The 20421-nt window shown below is 30.8% G+C and overlaps 1 protein-coding gene across 4 annotated transcripts in view; it reads right to left on the bottom strand.

Annotated features, from left to right (window-relative positions):
- LOC107441634 (potassium/sodium hyperpolarization-activated cyclic nucleotide-gated channel 2-like) overlaps positions 1–20421 on the bottom strand; it is a 106459-nt gene that overhangs the window by 8100 nt on the left and 77938 nt on the right. For 3 of the 4 annotated variants that reach the window (XM_016054976.4, XM_087165423.1, XM_087165424.1), the window contains 3 exons: positions 7127–7276; positions 6297–6515; positions 527–673 (listed from right to left, as the gene is read on the bottom strand). In XM_016054976.4, the coding sequence (XP_015910462.3) occupies positions 527–673; positions 6297–6515; positions 7127–7276 (516 nt within the window). Of the gene's footprint in view, positions 1–526; positions 674–6296; positions 6516–7126; positions 7277–7992; positions 8077–20421 lie in introns of all 4 variants that reach the window. The other variant, XM_087165422.1, reaches the window with a different exon arrangement.

The following is a 20421-nucleotide window of genomic DNA, read 5'->3' as shown; positions in this document are numbered from 1 at the left end:
GTGAGAGAAAAAATTGTGTCTAAAATTATGTCTAAAATTAAGTCTTGAGAGAAAAAATTAAGTCTAAAATATATATTCATAAAATATCTGGGTAAATGATTGTAAAAAATCATAAAATATCTGGGTAAAAATTATCTTTGAAATCGGAAATCTAATTTAATCCCAGCGTTACACGCATCCTATTCGAACGTTCGAATCGCTTTCACCAGCAAATTGTTAGGTGAATAGCAAAATCCGTTCGAAAGCGCGAGATTACAGGTTTTCCCTAAGAGTAGAAACGTGACGTCAAAGTGACGTCATTTTTCTATTCCTAGCTCGTTCGATGGTTGCGAGTTTAGAGCCTCTGGCTAAAAGCTTATTCGATACCTGGAAATTCTTCTGGAAGCGGTATATCAACGCTGAAGGATATTATTTTGAAACCATTTAATATGTTGCATAGACGGGATCTATAAATGTTTAAAACCGACTTTTCGAGCAAACACGCTAAAAAATAATTAGTAAAGAAGAATTGAAAGTTCCACTTTACCTCCCTCAACCTCTCGGAGAGCTCCCCAAGAATTTCTTCTTCGTTGAAAAATTTTCCCTGATATCTGTGTTCAAAGTAGGTAGTTATTCGGTGCCTTAATTGTCTCGGCAATTTCCTATAAGCCATGTACTCTTCCACTTGTTTCAGCTACAGAAAAAGGGATAAATATAATATTTAAGGTCACATATTCAATACACAGAGGTATATGGGGAATTTTTGCTTTAGCAAACTTGCAAATAAAAACTTTTTGAAGTTTCAAAAAGTCAGACAACGGGATAGTCAGACATTCTATACAAAAAGGTATATGGGGAATTTTTGTTGTTTTAGTAAGTTTGAAAATAAAAACTTTTTGAAGTTTCAAAAAAGCCAAACACTGGGAAAAATAGCAAAAAGTATGTTGTGCCGGCTTCTGACATTGAAGATGAAAGTTCAAATGCTATTTAAAGCTCAGAAATTGAAAAGTTCTTTCTTTACAAGTTGAACGACATTTTAACCCAAAACATACTTTGTAGAAATAACAGCAAACCAACAATGATAAATTCAAATAAGAATCACTTTCATTCGAAAATTGCATTATTGAGCTCGTTTTTCCTGATTTTTGATACAGGGGTTCTCCAATCTTCTGAGATGAATAAAAAAATTACAAATATACAAAACATTAAAGTACTAGCAAGATCTATTATAGGTATCACCTGTTTAATACCGCTTACTTTGCTATAACAAAATACAAATGATACTTAGATGAATATCTATGATTTAAAATGACAACACAGAATGAGCCATCATCTTCGTAAGCAATATAGTTATAACTGATCGGGAAATTTTGAGATTATCTGATAGAGTTGATTTTTAAAATAAACATCTGAAATGAAAATAACATTATTCTAATATACTAAAGGACTGAAAAAACTGATATAAACGCAGGTATGCAAAATTACGGAGTATTACAACCAATCAGAATTACTCATTGAGATTGGAAGCACCTATATAAAACAAAAAGTGTCTATGGGGTGATGATGAGGTGAGTCGGGTTCGAATCCCAACGATGGTTGGTCAATGCAAATTCCACACCCGGCCTGCACCGACCACAGTGCTGACGTAAAATATCTTCAGTGGTAGACGGATCATGGGTAAGAAGGACCAGTTAACGCCAGGCTAACCTTGGAAGGTTTTCGTGGTTTTCTTTCCATGTAACGCAAATGTGGGTTAGTTCCATCCAAAACATTTTCCACGAAGCAAAATTTCTTCTAATACTTGATCCAGGAGTTCCCTTGTTTACTGGATTGGGTTTAAAATTACAAGGCTACGGAGTTGAACATTAGTAGTCATAAACCCAAAATTGGGTCGGCTGTTCAACGAGGGTTCTGAAATAAAATAAAATATCAGTTTGGATTGAGCCGTGGTGGCTCAGTGGGATAGAGTGTTTGCCTCCCAACGAGATGACTCAGATCCGAATCCTAGAAGTGGCTAGTCGATCCGAATTTTGCTCCCGGCTCACACCGATAGCAGTGCTGGCGTAACTTATCCTGAGTGGTAGACGGATCATTAGTTAGAGTTCCATTACCATCAGACTAATCTTGGGAGGTTTTCGTGGTTTTCGTCTCCATTTAGCGTAAATGAGGGTTAGGTCCATTCAAAAAATTCTCTGCGATGGCTAGTTTGTCCCAATGCTTGATCAAGGAGTTCCCTTTTCTTCTATTATTGGGCTCAAAATTGCAAGGATATAGAGTTGAACCTTAATAATCGTAAGCTCAGAATAAGGTCGGCTGTTCAACGACGGTTATAAATATAAATGTCGTTTGGCATGCTTCTGGTACAACAGGTTATCAAAATTTAAGTGAGTTTGAATGTAGTGTTATTGTCAGGGCAAAAGAGATTTGATACAGCATCACCGAGGTAGTGATATAATTCGGATTACCACTTGTGGTCACTTTATGAGTGTACCGTGGATATTGGGTACTTGGTAAAATATCAAATCTCCGACATCGATGACACCGGAAAAAAGTCATGAATGAACAGGACCAATGACGACTAACGAGAATCATTAAAGTGAAAGAACCTTTCATTAAATTGCCAGGGATTTCGAAGATCAGATTTCAATTTTAAGAAACAATGGGCTTTTGGAGCAGCAGGACAACCTCTTCAATAAGTTCCATTCTTGACTGGAGGCCTAGGCATGGCGTACCGTTACGCTATGCCTCGGCCCGGTAGCACCACTATTAGATTAGATATTATTGTGTTGATGGCTGAAAGCATTCTGCTTGGTCTTACAGGCCGCATTTCCGATTGTATAGGGTGACAGGCCGTGTACAAGTATGGAGACGGCCTCATGAATCTATGGACTCTACATCTGAATAGGAAACTCTTCAAGCTAATAGAGCCTTTGTCATGATATGGAATATATGCAATTGGCATGATATGGAACCCTTCATGCAACACTGAAAGCCTGGATCGTGCTGGCTATAAACCAAAAACTTTAAATTAACTTTAGTAAACTTTTTATTATTAATCAGACTTGTGACCTCAAAATAAATTACAAATTACCAGAAGGATCAACATATCAGCCTGGTGCAAATGTAAGCAGTTTGAGGTTCCTCCCGATAAAAAAAAATCTCACAAAAATAGGAAGAAAAATAAAGAAATATATTACCAGGAAAAATTACCTTTGAACTTTTTGTATTTATAAGTCATAGAACAAAATTCACACTTGTTTCTTGTTGGTTTTTAATGCTGTTTTGGAATTACAAAAGTAATTCTATATCTTTTTAAGACAAATTCAATTTTTTAAAATAGAATATTTACTGATTTACAAGATCAATTAGTTTACTGAAGTTTAGTTATTAAATATAGTTAGTTTAGTTATAAAATATTTAGTTTACTGAAGAATCTATATATATATTTCTCTTACACGGCACCAAAAAAAAAGCCTCATTACAACTCCCCGAATGGCAACGTTAGAAAATCGACCAATGATTGCTGCTAAAATTGTCACATGGCAAATGTCACATGAGGTGGCTCAACATACAGCGCTTTTAAAAACGGAAACAATAACCAGAGTGAGCATTGTCAGGTTGTTCAATTCAGATTCATGCCCTAAAAACATGATAATATTTAATTTAAACTCAATTAAGAATTAATTAATTAATTGAAGTGAGAATGCTTTAAAAGGCCGCTGTTGAATTGATATTTTTCAACTGGGAGCTACCTAAACGTCTAAAAAACGTCTATGTTTGTATTGAATGCATTGAATTTTTTTATATTTCACGTTTATTTATGCATTGCATTTTCACGCTTTAAAATGCAGAATATTAGTGAAGCTGCTAGGGCTTTTAAACGTAATGAAAGAAAACGTGTTCGAAGAGCCCAAGAAAGTGTTGAGGAATGTTATGGATGACGTAGATTGCAGAGATCAAGTGCAATAATAACTGTTCAAGATGTAACAGTAGATGTCGAAGAGTATAATATTGGCTCAATGATGGAACAAAGTAGTTATTGTAATGCTTACTTCTGGGCCAAAGAAAGAAATTCTTCTGGCAAATATACGAAATGCTGCCATGATGGAAAAATTAATTTTTGAACACCATCACTCTTACAGGAATGCCTCCCCACAAATTAAAGATTAAAGGTGCCATAATAATGTTACTGAGAAATTTAATGCCATCTAAAGGACTCTGTAATGGCACTAGATTAATTGTTACAAACTTGCAGCGTAATTTAATTGAAGCTAAACTGATTGATGATGATGAAGCAGGTACATTTTTCATTCCGAGAATACCTCTAATCCGCTCTGATAACATACCGTTTTCTTTTAAGAGAAAGCAATTTCTTATTAGGCTGGCTTTCTCCATGACTATAAATAAGTCACAAGGTCAGACTTTTGAGAAAATCAGTTTAGTATTGACTAAACAAGTTTTTAGTCACGGACAACTTTATGTTGGCCTGTCAAGAGTTAAGTCATTTGACAGCCTTTCAGTAATTGCTCCAAGATGCCAAATCTATAATTGTGTTTTCAAAGAAATTATAAATGCTTTGCGCTAACTTCTTAGAGCTTTGCAGAAAAAAATGTCTTTTGGAAAAAATTTAATTGAAACTTCTATTGGCAGTAGGCAAGGGGAACTGCCAAAATCAAAACTCCCCGATTAGAAATGCAGCATGGCGACCTCCACGTGGTATTTCTCGGGTAATGCTAACAGCCCTGCATTTTAATTTATTGCATGTAAAACATCCTTATTTTGTTCTAAAATGTTATGTACTTTATCACAAATGTTAATTAATATAGAAATTGATTTCAATAATGCTGATCACAACAAATACTTAATATCAATAACAATACTTATCACAACAAATACTACGATAAAACAAATTTTTGTGTTCTTGAAAATGAAAGACTTTTTGAGGGTTATTATCTCACAAGGAAAAGTTAGGGTTTAAAGTTTATATTTTTAAATAATAAATTTTTTTCTAAAACTTTCAGAATTTCTAGCATTAACTAATTTATTATACACATTTAGTTGAATTTAGGTGAGTAACTCCAATATTTGATAATTTATTCTGCTAATATGTTTCTCATTTAGCTAATGTTATGATTTTTTCACCATGTACAATCTAGATAGCTAATATACTTTTTTAAAAGCCAATAAGAACATTGATAGAATTCTTCTACATAAGTACAATACTATGTCTTTGATGATAAAATACTATGTCTTTGATGATAATATACTATGTCTTTGTGCTAGAATATTGTGTTCATTGGCGAGCGAGCGCAGCGAGCCATGGTTCACGGCGTGAACCACATAGGATTGCGTAGCAATTCTCGGGGGTTGGCGAGCGTTAGCGAGCAGGGGGCGGAGCCTCCTAGTATTTAAAATTCCTACTAAGTTTTGTAAATGAGATTACTGAATATCAAAATCAGTAACAGTTATTAAACCGAAAATATTTCATTTTCAAGGACCTTTTAATCGAATACCTCCCTGAGCCCCATACTATCAAGCCAATCCTGAAGCATCCTGTCTGATCAACTGCACCCATTCATGTCTATTGCGCGTTTGGTTGGTTTTGGATAATTCCAAAAGAACATTGCGACATCCCACACGTCAAAGTTGCAAACTAGAAGGCTCCAGGATTTCATTATTCTGAATTCAAACAGTTCCAACGGTGACTTAAATTCCCTGGCATGAACATTGCTTAGGATATATGAAATGTCTTGTAACAAGTTGCTCGGAAGGGATCTTCACCACATCTCATTCTTATGAATTTGTGGACTGCCCTGTAAGATTGACGGTGTTAGCTGCCTCAATCATATCTTCAAAACATTAGTCGAGTCCATTGCATCTTCTGCATGCATGCTTGCAGAGATCGTACATGATACTAGACAGCATTAGGTATGTGTACCATTCTTTTTTTCCTCTTGATTGCACAATAAACTTATTGCGACCTAGCCGTAAGATCTATAAAATCTACCTACGATCCCCTATATCATCTGACATTGATAGTCTAGAAACAGAAAATATGTATTCTTACATAGTAAAGAATGAATTCCGATAGAGAAGGAATTGGCCCCTTATTCATGGCCATTTCTTGTATTTAGCGATAGCGAAAAGTTTCAAACAAACAAAAAATGCGCAACAATAGCGTCGGTCTGATACAAAAATCTTTTCAATCAACTTGCGAATCTTCTACAAATTTTAATTAATGTTAATTTCAGAAAATAACCTAGTAAAAGGTAACAGGTGACACATTAAAATGTATTATTAGGAGAAAAGAAATTGACCTTCTCCCTGTACTGTCTCCTGGAGGAGTCTAGAGACTGTATGAGGTTGGTGGTGTGTCCCAGAAAGAGAGCGTAACAGGTGGCGCCACTGATCATGCTGAGCAACGTTAGCCACATGTCTGTGAGGCTTTGGGGTGGAAATCTCCCATAGCCAATGCATAGCATATGAGACATAGCCTTAAATAAAGCCCAAGAGTACTGCTCCAACCAGAAGGCATGCTGAAAAGAAAATAATACGTGAAACAATCTTTTGGATTAAAACATATTTAAAAGTTGGCAGAACTTCAAATCGCGCTGTGTGCTTGAGTTTTTATCTTAGGGAAAGTAGCACAAGTTTGTCCCTCTATTATGTTAAGCCTCAAGAAAAAGATACACATTAATAATTACAATAGGTCCATTAAGTAGGTCGAGGGAATGAAATGATTCACACGGTTCAATTCAAGGGAAAAATCCAAAATGATAATTTATACATACTGAATCCATAATTACAATAAGAAAAGCGAAAGTGAATAATTAATAGTGAGAAAGCGTGTAATGTTGAATAACAAAATAATAATTTGAGAAGGAGATTTTATATATATATATATATATATATATATATATATATATATATATATATATATATATATATATATATATATATATATATATATATATATATATATATATATATATATATATATATATATATATATATATATATATATATATATGTATATATATATATATATATATATATATATATATATTACTCGAGAAGTCAGTTTATAGTTCTAGTGTCTCAATACTATATATTTTTTAACGTAAGGAAGAAGAGTGAAGGAGTTAACCTGTAGTTCGTTGATGGCAACCCAAGAATTGGGTGGGAATCCTTGCAACATGGGTACAAGGAATTGAAGGCAACCACTCCAGTGTCCTATCAGAAGCATCATACATATCAGGTTGAATATCTTCATGAATACACTGGCCATATTCAGGAACTGGAAAAGAAAAAGAAAAGTCACATTGTTATTTATGAAAGTAACACGTTTTTTTCTTCTTTTTATTTCATTGGTCACTATTCTAGAATCATAAATTCAATCGACTGGATGTCCAAAGGAAGACTGACTGATTTCATAATTAAAAATCTTGGAAAGAAAGAAGACAGGGGAATAAAATAAACTGTATATTTGGTATGAAAGTTTTAAAAATATTATACAGAATGTTTGGAATTTAGTAACAATAGTTGCCGACAAATGACACTCGTTGCACGCTATTGATGGCCAAAGCGATAAGTTCTACCGTTAAAACGTGAACGGAGTTTGTTATACTGGAATAAGAAGTTAAAACCTTGTTATACTATGAAACAAAATATTGAGTGTTAGATTACAGTCTTGCGCTTTTGCGGTATTTGTATTCTTTTCAAGAACTCTGCACGAGTATTGCGTCATCTGTTGGTAACTTTAGTCACTAAATTCAAACATTTCTGTATAAAATATTAACAGCTTTCACAATAAACGTACTATTTGTTTCATTTCTCTGACGTCCTTTGTTTCCGAGATTTTTAATTTTGAAATCATACATTATTTATAAACTCAATAGGCGTCAGGCATTAATTAAAAACAAATAAAATTTACGATGCAAATCCTGTATAAGTGATTTTAAATCAATAATTAATGAATGGATAAAAATTCTTACTATTCTACTAAAAACTCACCTTGGAGGCACAAGGTTCACCACAATTACCGATCAGATACCTGTAGAGACCAACGGTGTGAGTAAATGTTGCAATTCCGTCCATCTATTAAAATACAACAGCGTTCGTTTATTCTGACCATTCGTACACAAACCTATGGCAAACCAACGACAAGATCCTTGCTCAGAGACACTCAGTTTTTTTCGTCAACAATTATAGAAATTCTGGCACCCTGCCGTTTTACGACACTAACGTTATTATTACTGAACGTTTGTTGATGGTAACAATGAGCATATATTAGTAAGTTTTACTATGGTAATACGAACATCATTGTTACTCTCAACGCATTTAGTTAATAAGGATATAAATTTAGCAATTACGTTTCAAGAGGGTCAGTATGAATGTCATTGTTACTCGACGTTTTTTTTTTTTTTAATAATATCAGTGAAAATTTTGTTACTAAGTTTTATCCACAGTAACATAAAAGTCATAAGTACTCAGTGTTTATTGAGAAAAACATTACAAAATGATTGTTTAAATGGTAATATAAAGACTTATATTTAGAGAGTTATTGAATTTTTTTCCTGTCATGGTATATAGAAAAAATAAAATTAAACTGAGACTTAATTAAGTTGGAGTTTTCAATTTTTTTAAATAATCAATTATTTATATCTTATTTTAAGTACATTAGAATATGAATTCAAAGAGAAATAACGATAATTAACCTTATTTTTTACGTTAATAATACAAATTCGTACTTTTGTTTCTGAATTATTTGAAAAATCATTTTTACAAAATTATGATGTATTACCATCATTTAGAATAAGTGATCTTTTGTTTCACACTCTATTTTTTGTTTAATTATACTATACTTGAAGAATAAACACAAATGCTGTGAACTGATTTTAGAGAGAATAAATGTATAATGCGTATGAAATGTTCGCGTAGAGGTTATAACGTTATGTATATAAAAGGTTCGCGTTATATTTTGATTCAGTGAGCTACCAAATATTTTAGATTAGTATTAACTTCTAAAACTAGTTTAACAAAGCATTTTTTTACTCCAAAATTTACAGTGAGAATATAAATGAACCTGTCGAAGTTTATTAAGTTAACATACCTATAATAAAAAACTCTTAAAAAGCTATCTAAATAAATATAATTGAATGAACTTACAATTCAAATTCAATAAATCTTTAAGGCATTGCCAAGCTTTATATAGTAAAATCTAAAGCTATTTATTTGCTATTTTTTTAAACATAATTGATTCCTCAAATCTCACTTTAATGTTTTTTTAATCTATCGTCAGAATTTATTCAACTATTTCAACCTCATCTTTTTAAAAAAATAGCTGCTCGTAGTTTTGTAAGTGTGAATAATGTCGTTCCTTTTAAAAGTATTTTTTTAATAGATTTAAGCAAAAAAAAAACTATTTTTGCCTTAAATTATAGTCTTTATTTAAAAAAAAAACTATTGAATTCTTTTAAATTTTTACCGATTTGTATTTCAGTTTTGATCATAATACGTTTTTTTAATGTCAATTGAATGTTGCTTTAACTTGTTAATGATGATGAATATATTATAGAAGTAATCAAATGCATTAATCATCATTCATGGTATTTGAAACTACGTATTTTCTGTACTAAAACCATATGATAGTTTTTATTTAGAATTCAGTTATGAGGAAAATAAAAATCTTCGACATTTTTCTTGATTATATCTTCTTCTATCCAATCAAAATAAAATGTTTTTAAATTTCTTTATTCTCAAATTCATTTGACCACGGCTTATCTCGATTGCTCGATTCTTCAATTCAATGTAACAAATCTCAAATTTTCTTATCACTAATTATTGAAATGCATTCTTAATACATGCACATTTTTTTTTCTATAGGAAATAATACATTTATTAAGATATAATTTTTTGACGCATGTAATAATGTAACGCATTTCTTATAAATTAAATTAAATATACATAAAACATTTAAAAAAAATTATAAGTTTAGTTTTCTAATCAGGATAAACATATTTTTATAGCAAAAAATCTACTTCTGAGCTATAACAAATATAAATATATTCCAGGATAAAGCACATAAAATTATGAAAAATATCTAAGATAGTAAATTATAGATCTCGACATTCAACAAAGACTAAATTTTTCAGTTTAATGAAACTTTTTGAAGATTTCTGTACAACTATGCATGGACATGCTTTCTAATGCAGATGCCAAAATATTGAGATCATTTAAAAAAATTAAAAGCAAGAAATATTCTATTAAAATGCACTTTCTTAAAATACAGTGGAAACTTTCTCATACACAAAACTGAGAAGCACATTCTCTTCCAAAGCGAGTTTTCGTAAATGAAAAGTTAGTCGATTATTGAATTTTCAGAGTGAGTTGAATCTTGTTAATAGCAAAGTAACAGCATGCAGTGGAGTCATAAAATTTAAGGTTCCACTATTTTGTGTTCCGTGACCAACTGCATGATTGTAGAAATGTGGCCTGCATTGCGCACAAGCCGCTTTTACTTTCCATACAAACTGGTACCCATCGGACTGAAGCTGGGTGCGTTTTGAGCCTCCACTGGGTATCGAGCCCCAGTTCTTCGCATTATACTAGTATTATCTTCCCGTATTCATTTAATGTTTATTTAATGGGAAAAAATAATTTTTAGAATTTGGTTCCCTGAATTCACATATTTTTCAGAATGAGTTCGAGTAAACGCGTTTTTCTCAATAAATTTTGAAATTGAATAAATGTTCCATATATTGTTTTAAATCAACGTAGTATACTGGTATTTACAGTTGCAACATAAAAATGAATTTTCTGTTATTGTATGCATTAGACTAAGCATTTATTAAATTCAAAAATGTTTTTATATGTGGCGAAGAAAGTAACGTTAGTTTATTGAAAATCAATGTTTAGTAAGCGTTTAATTATTAACCGCTCCGAGATAACGCTGACAAAAAAATTTCTGATTCCTGAACCTAATTCTAATGATACTTCCGAAAAAAAAATTTCAAAATTTTAAGTTTTTATAATTAAGTATTAATTTTTTTTTGATTAAAAATAAATGCACGAAATGTTTTGAGAACAGACATAGTATAATAAACGCTGCTTCAGTCAAAAATAATTTTTTTTTGCTTTAATGTAATTCCTTTTAGTCTGAACTGTATGAGTTTATTTTAATTCAGTTAAACTGTTTTTATTAGTTTAGTTAAAATATTATATTATATTATTAAAATATATTTCATCTATACAATGAATTTTTTTTTTAAAAATTCAAGAAAATGCTTTTTAGTAAAAATAATTTAAAGTATAAAATAATATAGTAGTACCGAAAACACTCACGTTTACTTTTCCAATACGATTATTAATTTTTTTAAATATTGATTTTGTCCTCAAATTGGGCTTTAAAATTTTTATAACTTTTACACATATTGCTTAAAAAACATAATTGTCGTAGTAAATGTCTTTCAGTAGTTTTTATAAATGGATTATTTAATGCAGCAAGAGCAGTAGCAATTGGTACAAATAGGGCTAAATATATATTTTTTGAAATTTATTTAACAATTTAACCAGAAAGAAAACATTTAATTGAATATTTTGAAAACAAATCAATAAAATAGTTTAATTAATATTGTTATATACAAAATAATGCTCTGTAACCTGGCACGTAAGTGATAAAAATATCTGAACCACTTTTAAAGAAATAATTTAAGTGAATACGAATAGTATAGAAACTATACTTAAATATAAACAATATCCCATTATCTTGAACTGATATGGTGTTATTATTAGTTTTATGTTTAGTCACAGACGTTTGCTATTTTTAAAATAAGAGCAAAAATCAAAATTAATAATATTTTTCAAAATAAATTTAATTAACTTAAACAAAACCTCATTTTTTGACAAGATAATTCATATATTTATTATGTGTTTTAATGATACAGACTATTCAAATAAGTATACAAATATTCAAATTCTTAAATTAAATGTTTCCTAAATTAGAAGCAATTATATTTTAGAAAGATGATCTTAATTATACTTTTTTATTGGCAAAACTTAAATATTAAAAAAGTATATTAAGCATTTTATTAAAAAACTATGCGCTAAAAATATAACTCAATTTCATATCCAAATTTGTCAGATGAAGGGAAAGAATTTGTAAAAATGTCCTACCAATAATGTTCGTGAAAATAATTATTAAAATTAAATTTTAGACCTTTGTGGTGTTTAATAACTAATTTTTAATTATACAAAACCAGCTTGGTTTGAATCATTATTCAAAGAAATTTTTAAAAGGTTTTCTAGTAAACTAAACCAAAATTTGAAAAATATTTCTTTTAAAAAAGTTTAATCTCTGTTTTAATTACTTTGAAAAAAATTTAAAAATTTTTTTGAGTCTTGAATTTTGCTTTTAATAGTTTATTGCTCATTACGGCGAATTTAATACGGTAAAAATTACGTAGTAAAATTCTTTTACAGGAAATAAGAACTTGCTACATGTTTAGATAATTCCTCGACAAGCCTGATACAAAAACTAAGGACATAAATTAATTATGTCCATATTTTTAAAACTTTATTATGGTTACTCTTATTATAAACCAGACTTATACAGGATATCTCAAAATTGACCTTTAATTAAAATGAAAAAAGAATAGTTTGAGAAAAATTGTTGAGAAAAATAATTTGATTTTGCAGCGGAAGCATTGTGTTTGGGAAGCTAAATTATTTCTTTTTATTAAAAGTGAAACTATTTAAAAAGATTGCCAACAGATGATACTACCAACTGGAAAAAGAGCAAAATGTTTCCAAAATAATCATCATTTGAGGAAAAAATTTGGTGCAATATATGTACAAAATTTCAATATTTTATTGGGAATAATCGGACATAAATATAGATTATTCCAGCATTTTCTTTATAATTTTGCCAGTTGTCGAATTATCGGTGTATAAATAATTTGTAACTAATTTTAATTTATTGAGAGAGAAAATAGAATTAGGCATCTAACCGTAATCGAAGGCATCAAACCGTATTTCACATTAGTAGTCACTTTTTGGACAAGCGTCGTCATAGTGCTTTAAAAAATGTAATACACTTTAAACTATCACTGAAAATTCATTCTGCGTTCTATAAGGTTCATTCGAAATATTTTCATCAAAAAGTTCATTTATATTATTCGCATTTTATTTACTTTTTCAAATTGGACAAAAGCTTTCTATTTTCAGTAATTTTATCTCATATAACTAGAAATACATTTTTTATGATAATTCAAACATTTTAGAAACGTTACGTTTTGCAGTTAATTTTAACTCATTTAGCGTTAAAACACCGAATCGTGTTTTATTTATGTTTATCTAATAAGAGTGATCATCAATACTTAACCTATCTTTAAACAAAAGTTATCCTTAAACATTGTATACTTAGGAAAAAATCAATTTCAAACCTTCTTTTCGCGAGCATTTCAAAATTGTAGCAAGCATTGCCTAGAAATGGCTATAGGCATGTAGCAAAACCTGTTCCAAAAGCTTACATTTTGATAAAAAAAATAAACTATCTGATTAGTTTTATAATTAAATGAACATTAAAATAAATATAAATAACTATTCATTTTGCATAAATTAGTTAGCAAACTAAATATTGCTAGGCATTTATCAGTTGCTAATAAAGATGTGTGCAAAGGTGATAAGAGACAGATAGAGAGACAGAGAAAAGTTAGTTACATGCAGGTCTATTTTGTACAAATAGGTTTTTTAAGAACTTCTTTCTGTAAAGATAGTTTTACACTAATGACTATAATCATGCGGATTGTTACAGTTCTTAAGTGTGTGATGGGGTTGTTAGAAAAAGAGTGCAGAGAATAAAGAGTGTCCGAAGAGGCGAGCAAGGAGAGAAGCCGCTGGTTTGGCGTGACATCATTTAAACAAGCACATTTATCATTTGACCAGCAAACATCAAAACAAATAGAAATTTATTTGAGAGAATACAATTAAAGGATTTATAAAAGATCCCATAACTAACAGGGGTGTTATTCAAATGTCAATCCTTCATATGATATCTGAGCAATCTTCACAAAAAGATTTATGAATAATCGCATGCACATTGGGGTTTGTGAGATTTGTTTGAGAGTTTCGGAAATACAATAAAAGGATTTATATATTCTTACACTTTTAAAATATCCCTCAACTAATAGGAGTGTTACCTAAATGCTGACCTTTCATTCATAATTTGGGTACTCTTTACTGAAAATGTTTGTTAATAATCACATGCACACTTAGATTTCTAAACACATAATTTTTGAAAGGTATACAGATAATTTTTGAATTTTTGAAAGGCAAAAGAAAAAAATATAGCAAGGAATCTAAAATAATAAGTTAGAGTTAACGGTAAGATAAATAAAATTGTTCTTGCAGCAATCATTCACTCTCCCATTTTAGTTATTCTAACGAAGGAAACAATGAGAATGCCTTTTAGTTTGCTGATACGTATTAAGATTCTTTGTTTATTCAAATGCAAATTTTTACTGTTTTGATGATCAAGAACATCTTGAGTTTATTGACGAATGTTGCAATAAATGTTTTTCTTTACGTCTATACTTCTTTCGACAGTCTTTTCAATCCCAAACTATATTTTAACCATAATGTTAACTTGAATATCATAGATGCTTTTCGTACCTTAATAAGACAATACAAGTTTTACAAATGTTTGAAATATGCTTTCGCGTGCTTTGGACGTGTTTAATAAGTGTTTTATATGTTTTTAGAGGTCACTAACATATTTTAATACATGCCCTTAGTTAAATAATATTTTTTTTAAAAATGCCTCGATATTTAAAATCATTTTCTTTATTACATTTTAAACGTGACTTAACTATCATGTTTTAAAACAATTTAAGAATTAACATTACTATTTTTTGTTTTTTTAAATGTCATACAGTTTGTAAAAAATTGAAGTTTATCTTAGTAAAACTAAATATTTTTTTAGGTACACACAAAAGAAAAAATTCACCCGTTTGAGAATAATGTACGGTGTACGAAAAACATGTACATAAACTTGTTTACCGTCTTTTTAATATATATATATATATATATATATATATATATATATATATATATATATATATATATATATATATATATATATATATATATATATATATATATATATATATATATATAAATTTTTAAGTACATAAAAAAATAATTGTTTTGCGGAATTAAAAACTTATTCTTCTAAAATATTTACAGACGAATAAACTTTTTATTCGAAGAAAGCTTGTTCTTATAATTAAAGAAAAATTAGTTCGCATAATAGTTGCTTGAGAGAATTGTCTGCTTCTTTAAATTTTACATTCGAGAGCATTTCGCTTTATTAATAGTTACATCAGAGAAATTTTTTTCTCTTAAACGTAACATTGTTAAAAACCTTTTACTCTCTTGAAATTTACAGTACAGAAAATTTGGTAAAAGTTACATTATTGGGAAAAAAACTTGTTCTCATAAACGTTACATAAAAGGAAATCTTCCTCTTGTAAAAGAAAGACATTATGTTAGAGAAAAATTTCCTCTTTAGTAAGTTACTTCAGGAAATAATATGCTGTTCTAAAATTTACATTAGTCAAAAATTTGCTCTTCTGAAAGTTACATTGAAGAACACATGTTTTTTAAAAAGTTACATTGAAAAGAACTCATTGTAAAAGTTACTGCTGGGAAAACTCCCTCGATAAAAAAATACATTATTAAAATGTTGCACCCATATAAATTGCATTAAAAAAAAACTTGCTTCTGTAATAGTTACACAAGAGAAAAACTTATTTTTATAAATGCTACATCATAGAAAGAATTGCTTATGTAATAGTTACTTGAACGAATAATTCGCTATTCTAAAAGCTACATTAGAAAAAAATTTGCTCATCTAAAAATTACATTATTGAAAGAATTACTCGTATAAAAATTACATTCAAGTAAAATTTGCCTTTATTTACATTACGTACGAGAAAAACTTGTTCTCATAATAGTTATTTTAGAGAAAAGTTTGACCTTCTAAAAGTTACGTTAGAGAAAAAAATAGCTTGTGAGAAAACTGTTATAGCTTGGTTTGCTGGTCAACAATGAGAAAGCTTTAGAACATAAAGATAAAGAAGTAATACGCAAGCGTTAAGAAAGAGGATTGTGCTGCTTGTGTTTATTCATTTGTCAATGCTACTTACCATTTCCAAATTCCTACAAATACATGAAGGCATATACAAATAGTTTTTATCATTTTTGGTATGTGAACATAAATATCATGTAGGTTACATACAAAAAACATACAAAGTAAATGAAAGAAAAATTTTACAAAATATTTGAATTCATGCAACTTGTCTAATTATTTCAACATGCAAGACCTAAAGGCACAAGCCTAGCGTGCATATTAAAAATATAAAAGAGTATTTTTTTTTTTTTTTGTAAAAAAATTCGTTCACAGTTTTCTTTTGTAAATGTATAATATTATTTTTTTTTAGAATCGTAACGATTTTATTAGAAAGTTTTAAAAATATCTTGATTTTGGTAATCGAAAGCCATTAAGTTAAACGTCGAACCAAAAGTGAAAAAAAAATTTTTTTCCTGCATTAATTAAAATCACGAGTCCTAGACGTAACTATCGAATAAAAAATAATAAATTAATGATTTCAGAAATCACATACGCTGTTTCGGAGAACAAAAGGGATTTTTCTAATTAAAAAAAATGCAAAGAGGAAAACGAAATCGATAACAAAAAGATTTTCTTATTGTAAACCTGATTCGAAGAAACACTACGTTGCGAAAAAAGAATAAAACGATATTTTTCCTGCAAGCAGTATATTTTGGTAAGGAAAACAGTTTTACAGAAAAACCAGAAGAGAACAGCAATGCGGGGGAAGATTTTTCTTCGTTATTATTAGTATATGACTTGTGATGTTTCACGTTCGTTTGTCTAAAAATAAATTCATCTAAAAATGGTATTTGGAAACCAGTGTTTTATTTATTGATTCATTAAATGTAGATTTTAAACGAAAAAAGTGTGGAATAGAGCTTGGTGATTTATCGTGAAATAGTGATATTGTTTTAAATACTACGTCAACAGGGGTCTGTTTAGAAGAAATTTGGGTCCGTTGACGGACCCTTCACAAATTATCTTTTTATAATAACGGACCCTTCACAAAATATTTTAATTTAAAAACGAACCCTTCGCAAAATAATTTATCTTTTGATCGGACCCTTCACAAATTTGTTTATCGTCATTATTGTTTTGTTAATCGAATAAATCCTTCCCAGTAAGAGGGGTGGGGGTGAAGAAAGACAAATGCAAACGAACTAAGTTTTGTCTTCGGCTGAAGCTCCTTCCTTTATTCGTCCAAAATTAATATTCTGCGTTCAGCAGTATAGGCTACATACTAAATATTTGCATGTTGCATCTCTAAAATAGCAGCAGCAATTGCTGTTTATGTTTTAAAATTTAATTTTTTAATTATAATTTTACAGTGATGAGCATAATCTTGTATGTCTTTACAATTTAAAAACTCCTTGAAAAAGTTTTTTTGCAAAAACGGACCCTATTTGCACAAATTCACAAAAGCGGACCCTGGTTGAAAGAGTGTGACTTAACGTTTATTTAATATTCGCAAATTACGAGTAATTTTTTCACAATTTTACAAAAACGGACCTTTCACAAAATTTCTGGACAGACCCCTGATCAATAATATTTTAGTATTCTCATGATATATTAGCCATATCTTAGACAGAGTATTGAATCCTAGAGATGAGTGTTCAATTCGAACTCTGATCCCAACTCTAAAAGACTCAAGCACTCAGCGGTAGATGAATCATGGGTTAGAAACTCCTATCGTTGGGCTTCACTTTGGAGGTTTTCGTGGTTTTCCTACGTATACAGCGCAAGTGCGGATTAGTTTCAACTCAAGTTTCGTTTAAATGCTTGATCCAGAAGCTTCTTGTTTGTAATCAAAATTACAAGGTTAAGGAGTTAAGCATTGAAAGCCGCAAACCTAAAAAAGGGCAGAACGTTCAATACGAGTTATAAAATTGAATGAAATAAATGATAAATGTATTATCTACAACGCTAAAGTTTGAATGCGAAAATGAAGTAAGTATTATCTATAATGATAATTATTGAATCTTATATTATTCTGAATGTCGATAAATTTCATTTGAATTACGATTAATTTAGTATGAAAAATATGAAATATATTTCAACGAAATCTTGCGGTGTTAAAATTTTAATACCAGCCAGTAGTACTATCCAATAGATATATTATGTTACATTAATATTTAAATCGAAGCAATATAAATTTGAATTTCTTTTGAGTTAAAGTTAATTTAACTAAATACAAATTACTTAAGTTAAAGTTTTTTGGAAATTTAAACCAAGTCATTTTAATGTTTTGATTATTCTGATTAAACTTGTACAAATATATTAAAATAAAAGTATTCTTGAAACGAATGTTTATGCAAAAATAAACTGCTGTTTGTAGAAAATGCAACACCATGAAAGAATCATCAGAATCAAATGAAATTTAATGCAGAAACGACTTGTACTGATACAAATAAATGATGAAATTTTCAAAACAAAAGAAACAAATTAAGCGTCCGAAATCAGTATTTGGTGCAGCCACCACGCGCTGCAATAAGTGCTGCTATACGACGTGGCATGGAGTCAAACAGATGTTGAATATCTGCTTGAGGAAGAGAATTCCATATCGCTTGTATGCGCAACCAAAGTTCGTCTTTGGAAACTGCAGGACGCGGATCACGAGTGAGACGCCGACCAACCATATCCCACACGTGCTCAATAGGCGACATATCCGGCGAATAAGCAGGCCAAGGAAGAAGTTGCATGCGTTGTGCTGAACAGAAGTCTCTAACAGTCCGCGCAACATGTGGGCGTGCATTATCCTGCTGAAAGATAGCTCCAGGGATGCCTTGAAGGAAAGGAACGACTTCGGGCTGTAGCACTTCACGGACGTATCTGTTGCTATTGAGATTACCCTCAATTCGTATCAAATTGGATCGTCCATGATACGAAATCGCACCCCAGACCATAACTCCGGGTGTTCGACCACTATGTCGTTCAATAATACACTCAGGAAGGCAGCGTTGACCGGCATAACGTCTAACACGAACACGGCCATCATGGGTCCACAAATTGAAGCGTGATTCATCTGAAAAGACAACTTGGTGCCAATCAGCTCGCCAGTCTCTGTGCTCAAGAGCCCACTGCCGACGCAGCCGTCGATGATCCGCCGTGAGGGGAATCCTGTATAATGGCACCCTTGCACGCAATCCACGGCGCAGCAGACGACGACGAATTGACGAAGCCGACAATTGTACACCTGTAGCAGTAGACCAATGTGCTGCCAGCTGCCTGGAGGAAGCTGTGCGATCATTCACCGCCATGCGGAGCAGGTGTCGATCATCGCGCTCTGACGTCACCTTCTGTCGTCCAGTGCCTGTTTTTCGAGTTGTTCGGTGCTCGTCGGTCCACTGCTTCCAAACTCGCATCACTGTGTTCCGCTGCATACGAGCTGCTATTGCGCGATAGGAAAATCCTCCTTCTCGAAGGCCGATTATCCTCCCTCGTTCAAACTCCGTAAGTTGCTTGAATTTCTTATTCTTCCGTCGTGGAGGCATACTCAGGTCTCACTAAACGTTTGCCACTAACAAATAATCATAGACTATTTTCAACGTCCCGCTACAGCACTTTATTTATACGCTTTCAGCATCAATTCAGAGGGCGCTGCGCGCGCCACGCACGCGCGATGGCTCTGAAACTTTATTAATTTGCATAATATCCTATAATTGACATTTGCTGCGAATTTCATTTGATTCTGATGATTCCTTCATGGTGTTGCATTTTCTACAAACAGCAGTTTAGAAACTATAAATGCAAGTTGTTCTAGGAAATGCGAGCTAATTATATAATTACTTCAAAATTGCTTATAAATTCTACTAACAGATAAATGATTATAAAAATTATAAAAAATTTTCATTCTAAAATATTGTATCAGCTGTAGTATTGTATCAGCTAATATATTTTACAACATTTAACTTTATTATTATTTTTTTAAATACTCGAGATTTTATGGTGATAAAATTTGGCAAATCTGGTACCTTAAGGCATGGCATAAAAATTAATTATTCGGTTGAATTCACTTTTCAGTTCTGTATTTTTTGCTAAATGTGTAGTAAGAAGGACTACCGGTGAACCGTTCCATAAAAATGGAAAATTAATAAGTAAATGTCTCAAATACACATTGTATTCTATTAATATTGTTCTTTGATACAAAAAAAAACCTTCGATCTATCTATTACAATAACTTAAGGAAAAGTTTTTAAAGAAAGAATTCACAAATTAAATGAAAAAATGGAAAATTACCGTAAAAGTTACTTTAAGAAATTTTAATTTTAAAA

Source organism: Parasteatoda tepidariorum, chromosome 6 (assembly GCF_982258835.1).
Source record: "Parasteatoda tepidariorum strain Cologne lab strain chromosome 6, Ptep-v5.0, whole genome shotgun sequence".
In the NCBI taxonomy this organism is placed as follows: Eukaryota; Metazoa; Arthropoda; class Arachnida; order Araneae; family Theridiidae; genus Parasteatoda; species Parasteatoda tepidariorum.
Note: the sequence above shows the minus strand (reverse complement) of the source record. Positions and strands in the feature narration are given on the sequence as shown.